The 16,960-nt window shown below is 27.2% G+C and overlaps 2 protein-coding genes across 3 annotated transcripts; both read left to right on the forward strand.

Annotated features, from left to right (window-relative positions):
* The first annotated feature begins 3,529 nt into the window (after positions 1–3,529).
* Uxt (Uxt prefoldin-like subunit) lies at positions 3,530–4,493 on the forward strand. Its single transcript, XM_085659318.1, has 3 exons — positions 3,530–3,557; positions 3,663–3,780; positions 3,940–4,493. Exon 3 carries the CDS (start codon positions 3,945–3,947, stop codon positions 4,374–4,376), a length of 432 nt encoding a protein of 143 aa, XP_085515444.1. The 5' UTR covers positions 3,530–3,557; positions 3,663–3,780; positions 3,940–3,944; the 3' UTR covers positions 4,377–4,493.
* A 150-nt stretch (positions 4,494–4,643) lies between these two features.
* On the forward strand, positions 4,644–16,498 carry LOC118443267 (cysteine sulfinic acid decarboxylase). 2 transcript variants are annotated; one of them, XM_085659317.1, is made up of 11 exons: positions 4,644–5,168; positions 5,288–5,531; positions 5,601–5,799; positions 5,882–6,258; positions 7,221–7,412; positions 7,926–7,962; positions 13,009–13,199; positions 13,320–13,400; positions 13,823–13,985; positions 14,238–14,377; positions 14,932–16,498. In XM_085659317.1, the coding sequence occupies exons 1-11, from the start codon at positions 4,897–4,899 to the stop codon at positions 15,094–15,096; spliced, it is 2,061 nt and encodes a 686-aa protein (XP_085515443.1). In that variant the 5' UTR covers positions 4,644–4,896; the 3' UTR covers positions 15,097–16,498. The 2 variants fall into 2 exon arrangements, 1 of the variants encoding a protein (XP_085515443.1); XR_014982575.1 differs by lacking the exons at positions 13,009–13,199; positions 13,320–13,400; positions 13,823–13,985; positions 14,238–14,377; positions 14,932–16,498 and adding an exon at positions 11,922–12,253 and having other exon boundaries at positions 7,926–10,025.
* The last annotated feature ends 462 nt before the right edge of the window (positions 16,499–16,960 follow it).

The following is a 16,960-nucleotide window of genomic DNA, read 5'->3' on the forward strand; positions in this document are numbered from 1 at the left end:
ATATATATATATATATATATATATATATGTTGTTGCATTATCGTTACAAACGATTTTTGATTCTCTATGTTAATCGACATCGATTTAATAAGAAATTTAAAAGGAAAACTTTAGAGAGAAGATAGAATAGCGTCACGAGTCAGAGTGTAATTTCTTTTCCTAATAATATTTCAAAGACATGCGAATAAAATAATAATAATAGTTATTAAATAAACAAAAAGTAAGACGTTCTATACGAATGTATAATAAATTCGAAAGGGTTTGTCGATGACGTATTTACAGGAAACGTATTAATGTGACCTATGATTTTCTTTCTACGACAATGATAAAAACGTTGAACAATAGTAAAACTGACGTGACTTTTTACGTGTCTATGTCCGATAGATCAATGATGATCGTGCGATAATTCGAATCGATAAATAGCGTATAATAAAATAATACACTTCGGAAAGTTTATTATTTCTTCTTTCAACAGTGTGCAGTACATATTTATATATGAGCGAAATCACAACACGGCACGTGCACCGAACATGAAAAAATGCGAGAGGATTTTGCACATCGTAAAACTGTACCCGTTTTTTGTTTTTTTTTTTTTTTTTTTTTTTTTTTATAGCTTGTAACCCAGTCGGCAAAGAATGTGATGACTTAAATGAAAAGAAGTAGGATCAATGCACCTATATTTAATATGATCTTACCTACCTGTATTCATACATTCTTGTCCGTTGTAGTTATTTATTCTACAATCCTCGAGGATAGATCATTCATGCCACAAGATAAAGAAAGTACAACGTTTCGTAGAAAAGAAAGTATATTGAAATAAGTATGTGAATGAAGATAAATAAAAAAAGAAAAGACAAAAAAGAGATAGAATTATCGAGACATGTATTGATCATTCTTCAAGGATCGACCCTACTTTAAATACTTTTAATTGTTATACATATTATAGCATACAAAATAAATGCTGATAAAATCAAGTGTGATCGGATGTGCTTAATGTTGACACTCCAATTTTATTCCTTATCTGTTTTATTATTTTGTTTTTTTTTTTTTGTAATTGAAATCTTTGTAAACTTAGATATTATTGAAGTTTTCAATTATTTTCTCCTTCTTAATGTTAATAATATTCGATCGATATAAATAAAATCAATTGTGTATAATATCATATATATATATATATATACATATATAAGATATATCATTTGAATAAAAATATTTAGCAATACCGTAATATCAAAATTGTCGACAATGATTCATCTGCCATTTAGAATTGAGAATTTCTCATAGGTTTTTCGTAACTGATTAAAATGTGTCTCGAGACAAACTTCATCAGATATTGTAATTTTTATGAAAAAGTTCAATGGCAAATAATTCGTCTAATAATTTCTCTTTTTTCATTTTTCTTTTTTCTTTTTAACGTATCCTCGTTATAGCTCAACTCTTTACAGCTTTTCATAACATCTAGAATAATAATAATAATGATAGTAATTTATATAAGTACTTCGACAGATGGAAAAAGTATATTACGGTTAAAAGTTGAACAATTCTAACGACTTTCAATATTTGGTGTAGGAAATGTAAGATATAATATTAATCGTAATGCGACTTTACTGGAAACATCACAGAGTAAGATTCTCATCGTATATATTCAAACTTACTTTTTTGCATCATCATCTGCACGCAATGGTTTCTCTACAACGATCATGATAATATACGAACCACCTTGTAGTATATACACGAATATCTTGGCAGGCAAATACTTACTTTACATGAAAATAATTAGATAATACAATACTTTTTACCTTTTGTTAAGATTTATTTTATAAAATTCTAAAAAATTCAGACAAGAACAAATTATGAATATACTCTAGAAATGTAACTTTAATTATTTTCACTAATTAACAACACTTTGATTCCCTTAGCTTCTCATTTTATGTAATTTTTCTACAGTAATTATTTACATGATTACCACCGTGAAACTAAACGCAAGGAAAGATAAGCAATCTAATTACCGCTGTATATATACGGCATTTAATACAGTAATGTTAAAATGTATCTACTTGATTATAGTTAAAATGCACACAATTTCTTTAACTTTGAATATTTTAACAATACAAATCGTATAATTCAGGTGTGGCTATGTCGAAGAATTTCATTCCAACGAGCGTTTCTTTTGGTTACTATAGATAAACTTGTTTCGACCATTCTCTTAGATTCAAATCAAATTGATCTTAGTATCGATGATTTGCAAATCATGAACCATGAATAATTCATGTTACATATTCGATATACATTACAATATTTTTATAATGTATCATGACTTTTCGAAATTTTGCGATCAACGAATATATGATAATTAATCATAAATGATAATCAGTTATTTTTAAACTGCATGTATCCTAATAGAAATTATAAATCTAAAATCTGAAAGTGAAAGGAATAGTTTACAGAAAGTTCGATTGACTTAAATCGATAAAGTGTAAAATAAGGGAGCAAATTATAAGGGGATGTTATTTACAAACATTCGAATTAGCATAGCCATACAATCCGTTATCTCCCGTTGATCAATGAAAGCTCGAGGTGAGTGAATGCATTCGCAAAATATTTACTTAATTTGTGAAGGTATTATTACGGATACTCCTAACACGTCGGATGGCAATTGAACTCGTTGGTGGGCGTCAATGATTTAATTCATTGCCTCGAGCAGGGTCTTACCTGTTAAATTGGTATGTATTTCATTGGTGAGGAACGCTGAATATTTTTGATTCATTGTCTATACAGAATGGACTTTTAATTTCATAGTCTATAACAGTAGGAACAATTTTAATAGTAACTTTAGAAAGAAAATTATGATCTTTCAAGCATTTAAATGATATTAGATGTGAGTATTCAAAAGAGATAGTGAATTTATGGATTTAAATTGTTAGCTCTGAATATTGAACGAACTTAACGGAATTATTACATGCTCTGTTAAGCAAAGGTAGGCACTGAATGGAACGTTTGGAATGTAGCAATTACATTACACTAACGGTATTTGTATATTCATGTATCATTCAGCTATTACATTAATCCTCGTTAGGAAATGAACCATCATTTACAGAGTAATAAAACCAATAGTTGCATCTTTATGGTACATATGTTCTTTCATTTTTTTTTTTTTTTTTTTTTTTTTTTTAGAATAGAATTCTTCGAGTATTTTGGTTTATTACATTAAGAACGAATCCGATATATATAATCTTTTTGGAAAATTACTTATTTCTTCATTATTAAATCTTTGCTCTATGTGGTCATAATTGACACGATACTTCAGTTAGTTAATCATACGAATTAATGGGAAATAGTTTTATTTAAAAATTGCTTTAAAAATATATGTGTACGTACATTATATATGAAAAACGTCTCAATGATTTATAATTTATTTCTAATGTAAGAAATCCTGTTTATCGACTGCGCTGCTAGATACAAGTTACTAATAATTGTCGCTAGATGTAACTTCGATCGCTCTTGTATTATATATATATATATACATTCCAGTGATCATGAAATAACATCTAACATAGGCGAGTTGAATTTAGAAATGATAATATTTTTATTTGTATGATTTAATCAGTGTAACAGATACGATAAATTAAATGTTTTATAACTTAAGAATATATTTCTTATAGTGAATCTCATTTATAATTGGTGTTACTCTGTTAAAAATGAGTATAGAATATTCGTGATATTTTCTAACCTCCAAACATTTAATAAACTTCTTAACGCATCTTTCACAACTATTAACTGGTAAATATATTCTTTATTTATATATAAATGGACAGATAATGCATGTTAAAAATATTTTTCTTTTACTTAAACATTTCTAAATAGTGATGATTAATGCCAATATCATAGCGTTCATGCAGAATCATATTGGTCATTTTATTTTTTATAATTTAATTGCAGTAACTATGAATGCAGATATACAGAAGAAAATTCTACAGTTTGAAGCTTTTATAGATGGTGTGCTAAAGGCTGATCTTGCCAAATTAGAAGAAAAACTTGATAATAAAAATACAGATATTGCTGAATTTCTTCAACTAAAGAACATTATCACAACCTTTCAATCCAGCGACTTTAATAAAACAGATTTTAAAACTCAAGTAGATATTGGAAATAATTTTTATGTTGAAGCTCATGTCCAAGATGTTTCAAATATTCTATTAGACGTTGGTTTGGGACACTATGTCGAATTTAGTTTAGAGGAAGCTCTGGTAATAATCAATGTAAGAATTAAACTTTTAGAAAAACAGATAGTTCATATAAGGAAACAAATTGCAAGAACTAATGCCCATATAAAGTTAATTTTAATAGGTATCAGGGATTTACAAGGATTACAATAGTGAAATGTGTTATCAAATTGTACAATTCAATACTTATATTTTCAAATAGGTTTAACATATGTGTCATAGACGTATGTATATAATAAAATCCCAATTATTTCATATAAAGTGTATTTTTATAAATAAATGTATATGTTTATTTCAAATACTCTAATAATTATTTTATATTGTTTTGATAATTATCATTGGTAATTGTAGTTATATTGGTTAAAAAATTATATCTAAAAGACTATTTAAGGTCTTTGTAATTTCAAGAATATTGTATTTCATACAAATTAATCACGTTAGTGACATTAACTGATTCAGTATTCTATGGGGCTGTTGCTTTGTCTCCTTGTTAAGTGTAATTGTGGAATTTTATTAAGACCTTGTAGTTAGTTTATATATATATCAAAGCTTGGTTAAAAATGCCTCAGTTAATTTTACGTCGTTCAGTTATACAACATTTATAAGACCTTGTATACGGTCTGATATTCCATTTTTCTTTCTTTTTTTCGATATAATTTTCAACGAATCATTCATGTCTGATTGGCGTAGTATACCTTCTGAAAATAAGCATAGAGAATTTCTCGAGAAATTCAGTGCTATCTTAATTGATTTCGCATTCGAGAGTGTATTGCGAGACAATCCTGTCTCAAGATGGAGAGATGCAAATTATTTGCAAGAAATTTTGAATTTTGATCTGTTAGAAGAACCAAAATCACAAAAAGATCTTTTATTGGTGGCAAATAAAATATTGAAATATAGCGTTAAAACTGGCCATCCATATTTTATGAATCAACTTTTTTCTGGGTAAGTTTTATTCATGATTTCAATATTACACTTATCCAATATAATCAAGTCAATTAAATGAAAAAAAAAAGTTTCTTGTCAATTACTAATTAATGATTAATAATTATTTATTTGTATAGATTGGATCCTTATGGCTTGGCAGGACAATGGTTGACTGATGCCTTAAATGCTTCAGTATACACGTACGAAGTAGCACCCGTATTAACATTAATGGAGAAAACCTTAACTAGAAAGTTATTGTCTATGTTTTATAAGAATGATAATGGATGTGAATTTGGTGATGCATTGTTTTGCCCAGGTGGATCTTTTGCGAACGGAATAGCTATCAATTTAGCAAGATTTTCTTATAGATGTGAGAAGAAGGTAATCATTCTGTTTTCATCTATTGTATATAAGAAATATGGAAATTAAAAATAATCATCTTTCTTCAAGGATTTAATAGTGAAGCCAATTCTCTTTGCTTCGGAAGATGCTCATTATTCGGTATCTAAATGGGCAAATCTTTGCAATGTAGATGTCGTTCTCGTGAAAACGGATGATTTAGGTAGAATGAGCGTTGATGATTTAATGATCTGTATTCGGCAGGAACAAGAAAAAGGCAGTTCTTTGTTTATGATTATTGCTACAGCTGGTAATTAATTTTTTTTTTTTAATAAATATGAAATGATGTTAATAATTGTATACGATCATCGACAATATTTTCCAAATTTTAGGAACGACGGTATTGGGTGCTTTCGATCCATTGATCGAAATAGCAAAAATTTGTCAGGATTTGAAAATATGGTTACACGTCGACGCAGCCTGGGGTGGTGGTTTAATATTTAGTAAAAAACATTGTGGTCTTTTAAGAGGAATAGAAAGAGCAGATTCTATATTATTTAATCCTCACAAATTACTGGCCGTTCCACAACAGTGTTCCTTATTTTTGACAAAGCACGATAATATTTTAACCAAAGCACACTCTAAGGGAGCTACTTATTTGTTTCAAAAGGATAAATTTTACTCAGCTGATTTAGATCCTGGAGACAAGTATTTACAATGTGGACGCAGGGCAGATGTTTTGAAGTTTTGGTTTATGTGGCAAGCTAAGGTAAATTATACATGTTGTTTCAAATATTTCTATAAACTTTTCTTTTTTTATAAAATATCTTTTAAATGCTCTTAATCAGATTAGAAGCGTATATTATATGCATCATCTTTCAGATATATTTGAAGCATCTTTTTTGATGCGAACTTAAGACTTATGCATGCTAGAGAAGTGGTTCTTTTTTCCCTGTATTAGATTTTGAATGCAACCACTTATGCAAATATGTAGAAAACTAGCCTTCATAGCACTTTTTTCCCCTACCTTCTTTTAAGCATAGATCTTGTACTTTGGCATTTAAGCCATTACGGTTGAGGTAACAACTCCGTTGAAGTAAAGGGCTTGCATGTTCTGTATAGAGTGTTTGCTGGTGTACTTATGCATATATTAATTTCCCCTGTAGGGATTCAGAATTGTCCATACCTTATTCATTCAGTGAATTTTTAAGATTCCGAAAGAAGTTTTAAAATTTCTCAAGAGTTCAGCTGGTAGCAGTGTTTTGGGCCAATAAGTTTTATAGATCTTGCATGAAAGAAAGTAAGAATTTATTAAGCTAAATGAGACATTCTGTTCATTTGATGTAATTAGAATGATACATCATTTTTGAAAAAATATATATTATAGTATAATATATGAATGGACATATATAATTTCTATGGTATAGTTATTTTAATGCTTTTCCTTGCCTTTCTTTTAGAAGTGATCTAATTTTATATTGTAGTATGTACTTAAATTATATGAACAATTAAGAGAAAAAAAAAATGTATTTTTATTCATCTAGCTAATAGCTAAAGAAAAATTCATGACTTGAAAAATTATAGAATGAATTTGCATATATGGGCTATTGAGTAGATACATACACATAATATATGGCTTTGCATTTCTTTCTTTTATATTATTTACTTAGATCAATATGAATTTTTCTTTTTACATTATTTGTCCATTTTATTAACACTTTCTTTTTACAGGGATCATCGGGTTTTGAAAAACACATTAATCATCTAATGTCACTGTCAGCTTTCTTTAAAGATGAGATTGAAAAAAAGAAACATTTTGAGTTAGTGACACAACCATGTTTCATCAATGTATGCTTTTGGTTTATTCCTATGCATTTAAAAGATAAGGATTCTATATACAATTATGAGGAAGAATTAAGCAAAGTAAGCATTAACTACCTTATAATAGTAGTTTTAGATATAGTCATCCTTAATTTTATTTTTAAATAGAGCTTATTTGTTACAATTAAGACATATATAGATAGTTAGTGATGCATATTAAATATATTTAAAGTTTGTAAGCGTAAAATTGATTTACATATTTTTTTTTTTATTTTGATATTATTATGTATATACAATTTCTTTATATACAGAAGTGTAATAAGAAAATTTTGCATATAAGAAAATCAAATTTGTTCTTATAACATACGAGTAATTGATTTTATCGGCATATTATCTATAGAGAAAATTTTTTAAGTTATTTTTGAACGTTGATAAAGTAACTAATTTGTAAGTTAACTGTTGGTTAAGTAGGTACCATTTCTTACCGATTAGATTTATAATGCATATATATATATATATGTATCTGCATTAAAATTATAAACTTGATTAAGATTATAGCGAAATTAAAAATTGTATTATTTTAATATTTCTAAATAGTCATATTTTCTACTTTAGGTAGCTCCTAAGTTGAAGGGAAGAATGACAAAAAGAGGTAGTTTAATGATCAATTATCAACCATTACGTGAGAAACCAAATTTTTTTCGATTCGTTGTACAAAATTCTGGAACAGATATGCAAGACATTAATTATGTATTAGAAGAGCTCGAAAATCTTGGGGAGTCCTTGTGAATTCCAATATGAGGTTATATATAATCAAATATTTTATTAATAGCTTTTCTTTGATTTCTTTTTTATTGTATCCACTTTTGCTGCTTTTGGCACACGATATTAAAATACAATACAAATATTTTCTTAAGCTTTCTTGATAGACAATTCAAAGACAAAGATCAATAATTCATATATATATATTCGTTCATGTATACGATATATATGTCCCCAATCGAATTCCGAATTGGTGTTGGTCGTCCTATTAATAAGACACATTAAATTCGTGATACTAAGGTAGGAGGTCATTTCGTGATTGCGTTTGTCCTACAGCCCTAACGGCCTCACGTCGTATGCGAACGAGCCGGCTAATCCTGATACGACTGACAGCACACAGGGAAGCCATATATTCATATTACTTTGCTCATACTGACTTTCCATGACTGTACAACATTATGGTAGATCTCTGAGTGCTCGTAAAAGGAAATAATGCCAATAATGAGTGACACTTTTTCATTCGTTTTTTTCTTTTTTTTTCTCTCTCTTTTTTTTTTTTTCTCTTTTTTTTTAGTGCAATACATGTAATAGCTCGCTTTGAAATAATCGATTTGAAAGACCTATTTTTCGTGATACCAGTAAACTTTGCGAATCGACTTAATATAAAAGGAACGAAAGACTTCTTTCATGTCAATTATTAATTTCGATAGACTTTGATGAGTTTGCTTTTCATTGGATTTCATGATATTACTTTCAGTTAATTGCTTTATTTTTGTTGTTGGCACGATCCGTTAGCGCAATGGCGCACGAACTATATATACTTGCGACTTTTTTTCACAGACATATTTTTTTTTTAATCGATATATATATATATATATTTTTTTTAACCGATATACATTGATAGTAATAATATTATTTTATTATTGCCGCGTGTAAAATTCATAAAAATTTCTTAACGTCCGATGGTATTTATGTGATTCTTCAAAAGGTCTGAAAGTATAATTTATTCATTACTGCATTAGCTTATGCGAAATTGTTATATGTTGGTGCAGTACGAGTAGAAAATATACGATAATTGGATTATTCAAGATATACTTGAAAGTTTCATTTTAATTTTCACGAACAATAGATTCCTAATTATTTTTAATTTGATAAATAATTCGGTAATTATGAGCATGAAAGATTAAAAGCATGCACGGAATTTCGTGATCATTAAACGACGTTAAAATGGAACATGTTGACCTCATTCGAAGATTAATTGCAGAAAAACGGCCTTGACTTGTCTGTACAATCATAAGTTACGTTTATGATTTGACCTAAAACAGATGTTCCAATTTGATTATTTATTTAGTTATAATACATTTTATTTTCATCATATTTTCAAAAAACAGTAACGTTAACTTACGAATGACAATAATTAGCAAATATCGCAAGTTATTTTCAAAAAATAATTACTGTTTAAACGTGTGATAAAAGATATAAATAACAATTGTTATTGCCTTGAATTAAATTTAAGTGGAACGAAGTACTTTCTAAATAACCATATAATTTTTGGATTGGTTCTATTAAAAATTTAGAAGAATTTTAAAAATAATAAGAAAAAGATTAAAATAAATGATAAATCGATTTATTAAATATTGTATGATCTTTTAATAAAATAATAAAAAGAAAGAGTAGCGATCGAATAAAATGAAATTATAATTATTTGGAATCGTATATATTGCACGTGGTATCGCGCTAGTTTGTTACGCTCCTGAGCATAAGTCTCTACTAGGGGTGCTTGCCCTATGGATGAACGTAAGTTGGACAGTAGTCTAGTGCCCTGAAAGACGGCGATAACGTCAGCATACGCGAATAGAAAGTAAAATATTTCGTATAATAGTTTAAATGTCATCGGATATTTATAGAATTGAAACGCAAGATGCGGAAAGTTTCCCGGCTTGCGGATCGCAGGTGCGTCATTTTAGTTTCTTTTTTCATTTGGTTCACCCCTTTTCCATAAACCTGCGCACATCGTAGACTTTCTAGATCATCGTTAAAATGATCTCTCCGTTCAAATTCTTAGAGATCAAATTTTATTATCTTTGATAACACAGTAATCCTTTACCTTTGAGAAATTTAACGAATTCGAAGACAAAGTGCCGAGATTGGACTGCATCGATCGATTGCGGTTAACTAAAACAGACACAACCTCGAATTTAATCGTTCCAGAATGTTGATAAATACATTTAATTTCCCCGTGCAATCGAGTTATTAACATTGATTTAATTGATTTAATGTCGAATCTGAATTATTATTAATATGAATTAAATGTCGAATCGTGGAAAAATATTATTGTAAATAAAATTTTCGACATCTATCGTTTCTCGCAGTAGATACTTGTTTTATATATTTTCATTGTATCAAAAAAAGAGTTATTTTAACGCTATCTTCTTTTTTATCACGTTGAAATGTTAATTTCATATTTTACATAACGTTTTTGTCTTAATGCAATAGTAAATAGCTATAAATTCGGCCTTGTTCTTTATATATATATATATATTCGTGAACATGAGTTAAATTAAAAAAAAATATTTTTACTTGCCAATAGGTATGTGGAAATATTTAAAATAATATTAGTAAAGGTCGTTTTATTTTATTTTCCTTTTTTTCTCATATATTCATAAATACGTGAATGGAATTTGAAAGTATTCTACAGAAATTTATAAGATGTATCGTAAGAACTAATTTTGGAATGAAAAGTTCAAGAACAAATTTCATCTCATAATTTTGATCATCGTAGGCGAATACAATTTCGTTTTCGAGAGATTTTTAATAGATAGTTATGTATACCTCGAGCTAGTTATCAGTTTTTGTTAGAATAGTCATTGAATAGTAGAAGATCGTAACTCAACGTTACATTTAAATTATAATCAAGTTTTTATTATATAGATACATAATGTAGATATATAAATAAGGATATATTTTTATTATCCTTATATTTCTATGTTAAATGTAAAAAGTACACTACATTATTATCATTCTTTATATGGTCATCTTCTCACTTTCTTTAATATAATTTAGCATAACATGATTGTTAACCAGACAGATAACTTAATGGTAATAGTTATTTTATGGAATCAATTTTAAAGATCATATTATAGAATGTATTAAACATATTTTATTACGTTAGAAGATGTAATTGAAATATCTCATAACATTACGAATTTAATCCTTTATATTACGTTGTAATTCATCAAGCGTTTTAACTGACAATTTTATGCGAATTTCTATTATTTTAATTTATGAATAGCTTATTATATTTATATTAAGGTATTATATAGGATTTCGTTAATATACGTTTATCTGTATATATAGATAAGTTTTATCTCAGAAATGAATTCTGTATTATTTTTTATGCGAATTTATGAGATTTTCGAAGTTAGTAGATTTTCATTAACGAGCGATGTTGTCCTCGATCTTATCATTCTATGATAACAATAGTTAGTTCAGTAAATGTATTTTTTTTTTCCCACTTTTAAAAGATGTTAAAGAAAAAACTTCTAATGAAAGTTAACAAAGATTTTAAAGAAAAAACTTCTAATGAAGGTTAACATAGGACTCTTTTTAAGCGTATAAAAACTTTACACATTAAATGTAATTGCGTTCCATTTATTTCTCTTTGTTCGGCTCGGTAAATATATAAGGGGAAAGATATAACGTTGAAAACAAATGTTTGGAGATTACAAATTGCATCGACACATTGTATTTTTTTTTTTTTCATATCGTTTTAAATATTCTTTTCTTTGCATTTAAAATCGATTAAAATACAAATTGATATTTGAAATTAAAATAAAATAATTATTTCAGCAAATCTCACTTGATTTTATCTTATATCGAGATAGATTTGAAAGGATGGTACGAATTATGGCTTCTTTTTTAGAAGTACATGACTTTGCAATATATTATCTATATTTGCTAACTCGTTATTCTATCATTCTCTCGTCGGCTACCATCGACAACGATTGCCGTTGCACCGGTATCCTTTTTCTACAACGGAAACACTCATTCCTTCTTCTTATATTCATTCGCGAACGAACGAGCGACGCTGTTGGTCAGTGTTGATATTTTTACTGTTGTTGCTTGGCTCTGTGGAACATCGGACATCATTCTCCTCTTTTCTTGGCGAACTTGAACGGTAGAACATGGACATTGCGAGGGCTTACAATTACCTCTTCGAGGAGATAGCAGGTGAATGAACATATTAAATATTTTATTTTATTTTATTAGTAGAATTACTTTGTCCGTTAACGGTATTAGTAGTTTAAAATATTTTTCATTTCTACAGGATGATTCAAAATCGATGGTCCAAACCTTTTCAAATATTACTCGATGAAATAAACATCAAAGTTTTTCTACCTATTTTTTTCCTATCTAAAGAAAATACAATATATTCAAAGAGAATTAATGTTTTAATTATTTCCTTTTTATTATTATTATTATTATAATTATTATTATTATTATTATTATTATTATTATTATTATTATTATTATTATTATTATATATGAAGTAAACTGAGACACTTTATTTAATTGATAAAATAAATCAATAGAAAACACTTTTCTTTCAAAATTATTTTATCTTAAAATATACAAGATGTAGAAACAATCAAATAAGAACTAAACGAGAACAAAGTAAAAATACAATAGTACCTTTATGGTGAATTAATGATCTTCTGTCTAATTAGTATGAAATGTAAAGTTGATTTTTAAATTTGTTATTATTAACATTTCTTTTTGTATAGTTTGGATCTTGAATTTTGCAATACTTTAATATATATAATACCAACAATTTAAATATATATACATTTCAACATTTTGACCATTTGGACAGTTTAATAATTTTCTAAGATTTTTTATTTTCTAACATTCTAATGGTTGCAAATATTCATTCTAGATCCCAGAGTGGCAAACTTCCCTCTGATGCGAGATCCGTTTCCAATGATGTTAATCCTACTTGTTTATCTAGAGTTCATTCTTCATATTGGACCTCGTTATATGAAACATCGGAAACCTTACAAACTGAAGAATTTTTTGATTGTCTATAATTGTCTGCTAGCTATCGCAAGTGGAGTTACATGCTATGGAGTAAGTGAAGTTAAATTTTTTTACATTAAAGGTTTATGTAATATACAATTACGAAAATAGCAACTTCATCATATTTAAATATACATGAATATATTTTTGAAGATATTTTTCCTTTTGTAGATTCTAACGTCGGGTTTTACGACGAATCTTTCTCTAGGATGTGAACCTTATAGTATATCTTATGATGCCGAACCTCTTAGGGTGAGTAATGTATATAAATAGTAATAATAATAATAATAATAATAATAATAATAATAATAATAATAATAATAATAATAATAATAAAAATAATAATAATAATAATAATAATAATAATAATAATAATAATAATAATAAAAATAATAATAATAATAATAATAATAATAATAATAATAATAATAATAATAATAATAATAATAGCAGCATCGTGATTGAATGACATCAGACGATAAATGTTTAATTACATTAACGAATTCACGATACATTTCAGACATTTCAGATTCTTTTATGTAAGGATATAAAATATGAATTATTTTATTAAATAATTGAATTAATTGATTATAAAGTAGATAAGAATTTTTCTAGAGAAAAAGATTTCTATGACGAATGATCGATCATTAATAATTTTCTTTATTGATTTATAGATGGCTAGTTGGGTTTGGCGAGTATTTATATTGAAGGTAATCGAATTATGCGACACAATCGTTTTTGTTCTTCGAAAGAAATATAATCAGACATCTTTTCTTCATATTTATCATCATAGTACGACAGTTATAATGGCATGGATGACTTGTAAATATGTTCCAGGTATGTGACTTCATGATTATTATTTTTACTCAAGTTAAACATTTTTATTATTATTATTATTATTATTATTATTATTATTTTATCTAATGAGAAAATTATCTTTTTTATCGAATATTAATTATTCCAATTGAATTCGTTAATGGTCGATAATAATTTTTTTTTTACAGAATATCTTTATTACAATCTTTAACCGATAATCATTTTATATTCTTTTGAGTAAAGAATATATAAATAAACGATTATTTTTTTCAGGTGGCATGTGGACTTTCATAATAATACCAAATTGTATCGTGCACGTATTCATGTATACTTATTATTTACTGTCTGCTCTCGGACCAGGAGTAACAGAGAAGATTATGCCGGTGAAAAAATATATCACAAAACTACAAATAGTATGTATTAACGTAATATTATTTTCTTTTTAGAAACAATGAAGCGATATTATAAGCGGAAACAGATTTTTGCATTGTGTTTTCTATAAAAGAAATCCGATATTCGATTTTCCGTTTTCACGATTCGTTGTACTCAATTCACTTCCGTTTTTTCTTTCTTTTAATCCTGATCTTTCTTCTCGCCTTCTTCCATATTGTATTTGAAGTTCACGGAAAAGGAACGCTTTTCTTGGCGAGCATTCGACTGGAAGGTGCATATATCGCACTTTATCCCGATATCCTTGTATTGCAACGGGCATTTTCTTTCGAAGCAAAAATCTATAATAAAGGCACTTTGCTCGTAATAACATTGCCTTTTCTTTTTTTTCGAAAGAAAAACATTTTAATTGCTTCACTTATTTATCTTTAATTATTCATAATATTTCTTTCTTTTTTATTTTTATTTTTTTATATTATAAGGATTTATTAGCTTAAACGGAAAAACAAAAACAATACATAAAACTCGCATATATTACTTTTTTCTTTACTCAACAAATATGTTTATATGATTACAGATACAATTCATTATTATGCTGTTGCACACAGGTCAGGCACTAATGCCTTCTTGCGATCCAAATAGAAAATTTGTTGCTTGCATATATACGATGCAAGTAATTATAATGTTATACATGTTCTGGGGATTTTATAAAAAGTCTTATACAAGAAAGAAGCTGGAGTGAGAGATCTTCGATGATCGAATGAATAAAATATAAAGTTATTAGAAATTTCTTACGTGGGATAATAGATGGATTTTCCATCTATATTAATATTTATATATCGAATAAGTATAATCATATTCTTATATATGATTTATAATTAAACGCATTTTCTTTGCAAAAATATATAAGACTATTCGTAATAATTATTATATAATAATAATTAATGCGAATAATTAATATAATTAATTATTATATTAATAAACGATATATATATATATATCGATTAAATTTTGTAGAATGATGCTTTTCCATTGCGTTGATCTTAAAAACGAAATCCTATAAGACTATTTTGTATTTTATTAATGGTACCCATAACTATTGAAAACTTTGTCATTATTTTATTTAAACTATAAGAAACGTAAAGCTTAACCGATCAGTTATCATTTATTATTTGATAATATATTATAACACATAATATATTCTCAACATTGTATGATTAATTCTCTACAATAATTCTTTATTGTATCGTATAAAATAATTAATACGAATAGTCATAAATAGTTTTACAAAAACAAAAAAAAAAAGAAAAAAGAAACAAAAAAGAATGCGATCAATTATAAATCATATATAAGAATATGATTATCCTTATGCGATTATAAGTGTAAAATATTTTGAAATTGCTAAGAATATATGAGAAAGAAATAGACTGGCGAAACAATATTACGTTTATTAATTAATAGCTTTTTATTTAAGCTCATGTACGATTGCGAATATATTGGTATAAACTGCAGGAAGAAGGGTTAGGGCTTATATAGGACTCCATCGCTTTCACGCTCTAAAATTAGCATAGCGGATTAGTGTGTTTGTGGCTTTAAGTCGACACGCATGGGCTACCACCGATAAGAGTTTATTAACGTGAAAGTGTATTTATCTCGACCCTCGAGGTCTTGTGGGTCCTCTGCGTTGTATATTCTTTGATTTTCTCTCCCTCTTTCCTTCGGAACCATCTAATCGCTTTCACGCACTGGCTTTTTTTTTCTAAACAGTGTATTTTAACTTGCAATTCGTTTCTCCCATAATATAAACTATTAAATAACATTTTAAATAAATAATTTCGTATATGCTCTCTTGAATCGACGATGTTGAATACATCGTTAAAATAGTAATGACGTATAAGCGTTATACGAATATACGACGTGAAATTTTCTCTAGCCAGATAAGATGTCTTATATATTTGAATAAATGAACGTCTCTTTACTATTACATTTCGACGTATCTTTTATTTAAGAATATAATAAGAATATTGTTATGTATTTAAATGATTGTATATGTGTATCCAAATCTTTTATTGCTTCCAGCGTGATGTTCGTTGAATTCTTTTATAAAAATTGAAAAAGAATGTATCGAATACTTTTTACAAATTAAAAATCTTAGCAATTGATAGAATATATTTTTTTAAATAATTTTAAACGATTTTCAATGAGTTGAGTTTTTCAAGGTACGGAGAAAATTGTACTTTCCAGATTCAGTCTAAAGTGAATTACAGATAAGTAGATAAAATTTCGAGTACAATATATATATATATATATATATATATATATGTATGTATGTATATATGTATGTATGTATGTATGTATGTATGTATGTATGTATGTATGTATGTATGTATGTATGTATGTATTTCCGTATTATTGATTTTATTTTTAATTAAATTCGAACGTTCGATGGTTCAAAGGATTAATTAATAATTTTATCGGGTATCGAAAGTTATCGGAGAGGGCGCTAAATTCAATTTTCCTCAAAGCTATTTCCGAGTTATGAAAACTCACTCGGTATAATTCACCTACATAAAATCTACCCGATAAAAGACACTATTTACGTTCTA

The sequence above is a fragment of the Vespa mandarinia genome, chromosome 9, assembly GCF_050613455.1.
Source record: "Vespa mandarinia isolate Hongniang chromosome 9, ASM5061345v1, whole genome shotgun sequence".
In the NCBI taxonomy this organism is placed as follows: Eukaryota; Metazoa; Arthropoda; class Insecta; order Hymenoptera; family Vespidae; genus Vespa; species Vespa mandarinia.

Coding starts and splice junctions, on each gene's coding strand:
- Uxt (XM_085659318.1), top strand. CDS start 3,945: ATGAATGCAGATATACAGAAGAAAATTCTACAGTTTGAAGCTTTTATA.
- LOC118443267 (XM_085659317.1), top strand. CDS start 4,897: ATGTCTGATTGGCGTAGTATACCTTCTGAAAATAAGCATAGAGAATTT. Junction 6,259..7,220: donor GGTTTATGTGGCAAGCTAAG/GTAAATTATACA, acceptor TTCTTTTTACAG/GGATCATCGGGTTTTGAAAA. Junction 13,986..14,237: donor GACTTGTAAATATGTTCCAG/GTATGTGACTTC, acceptor TATTTTTTTCAG/GTGGCATGTGGACTTTCATA.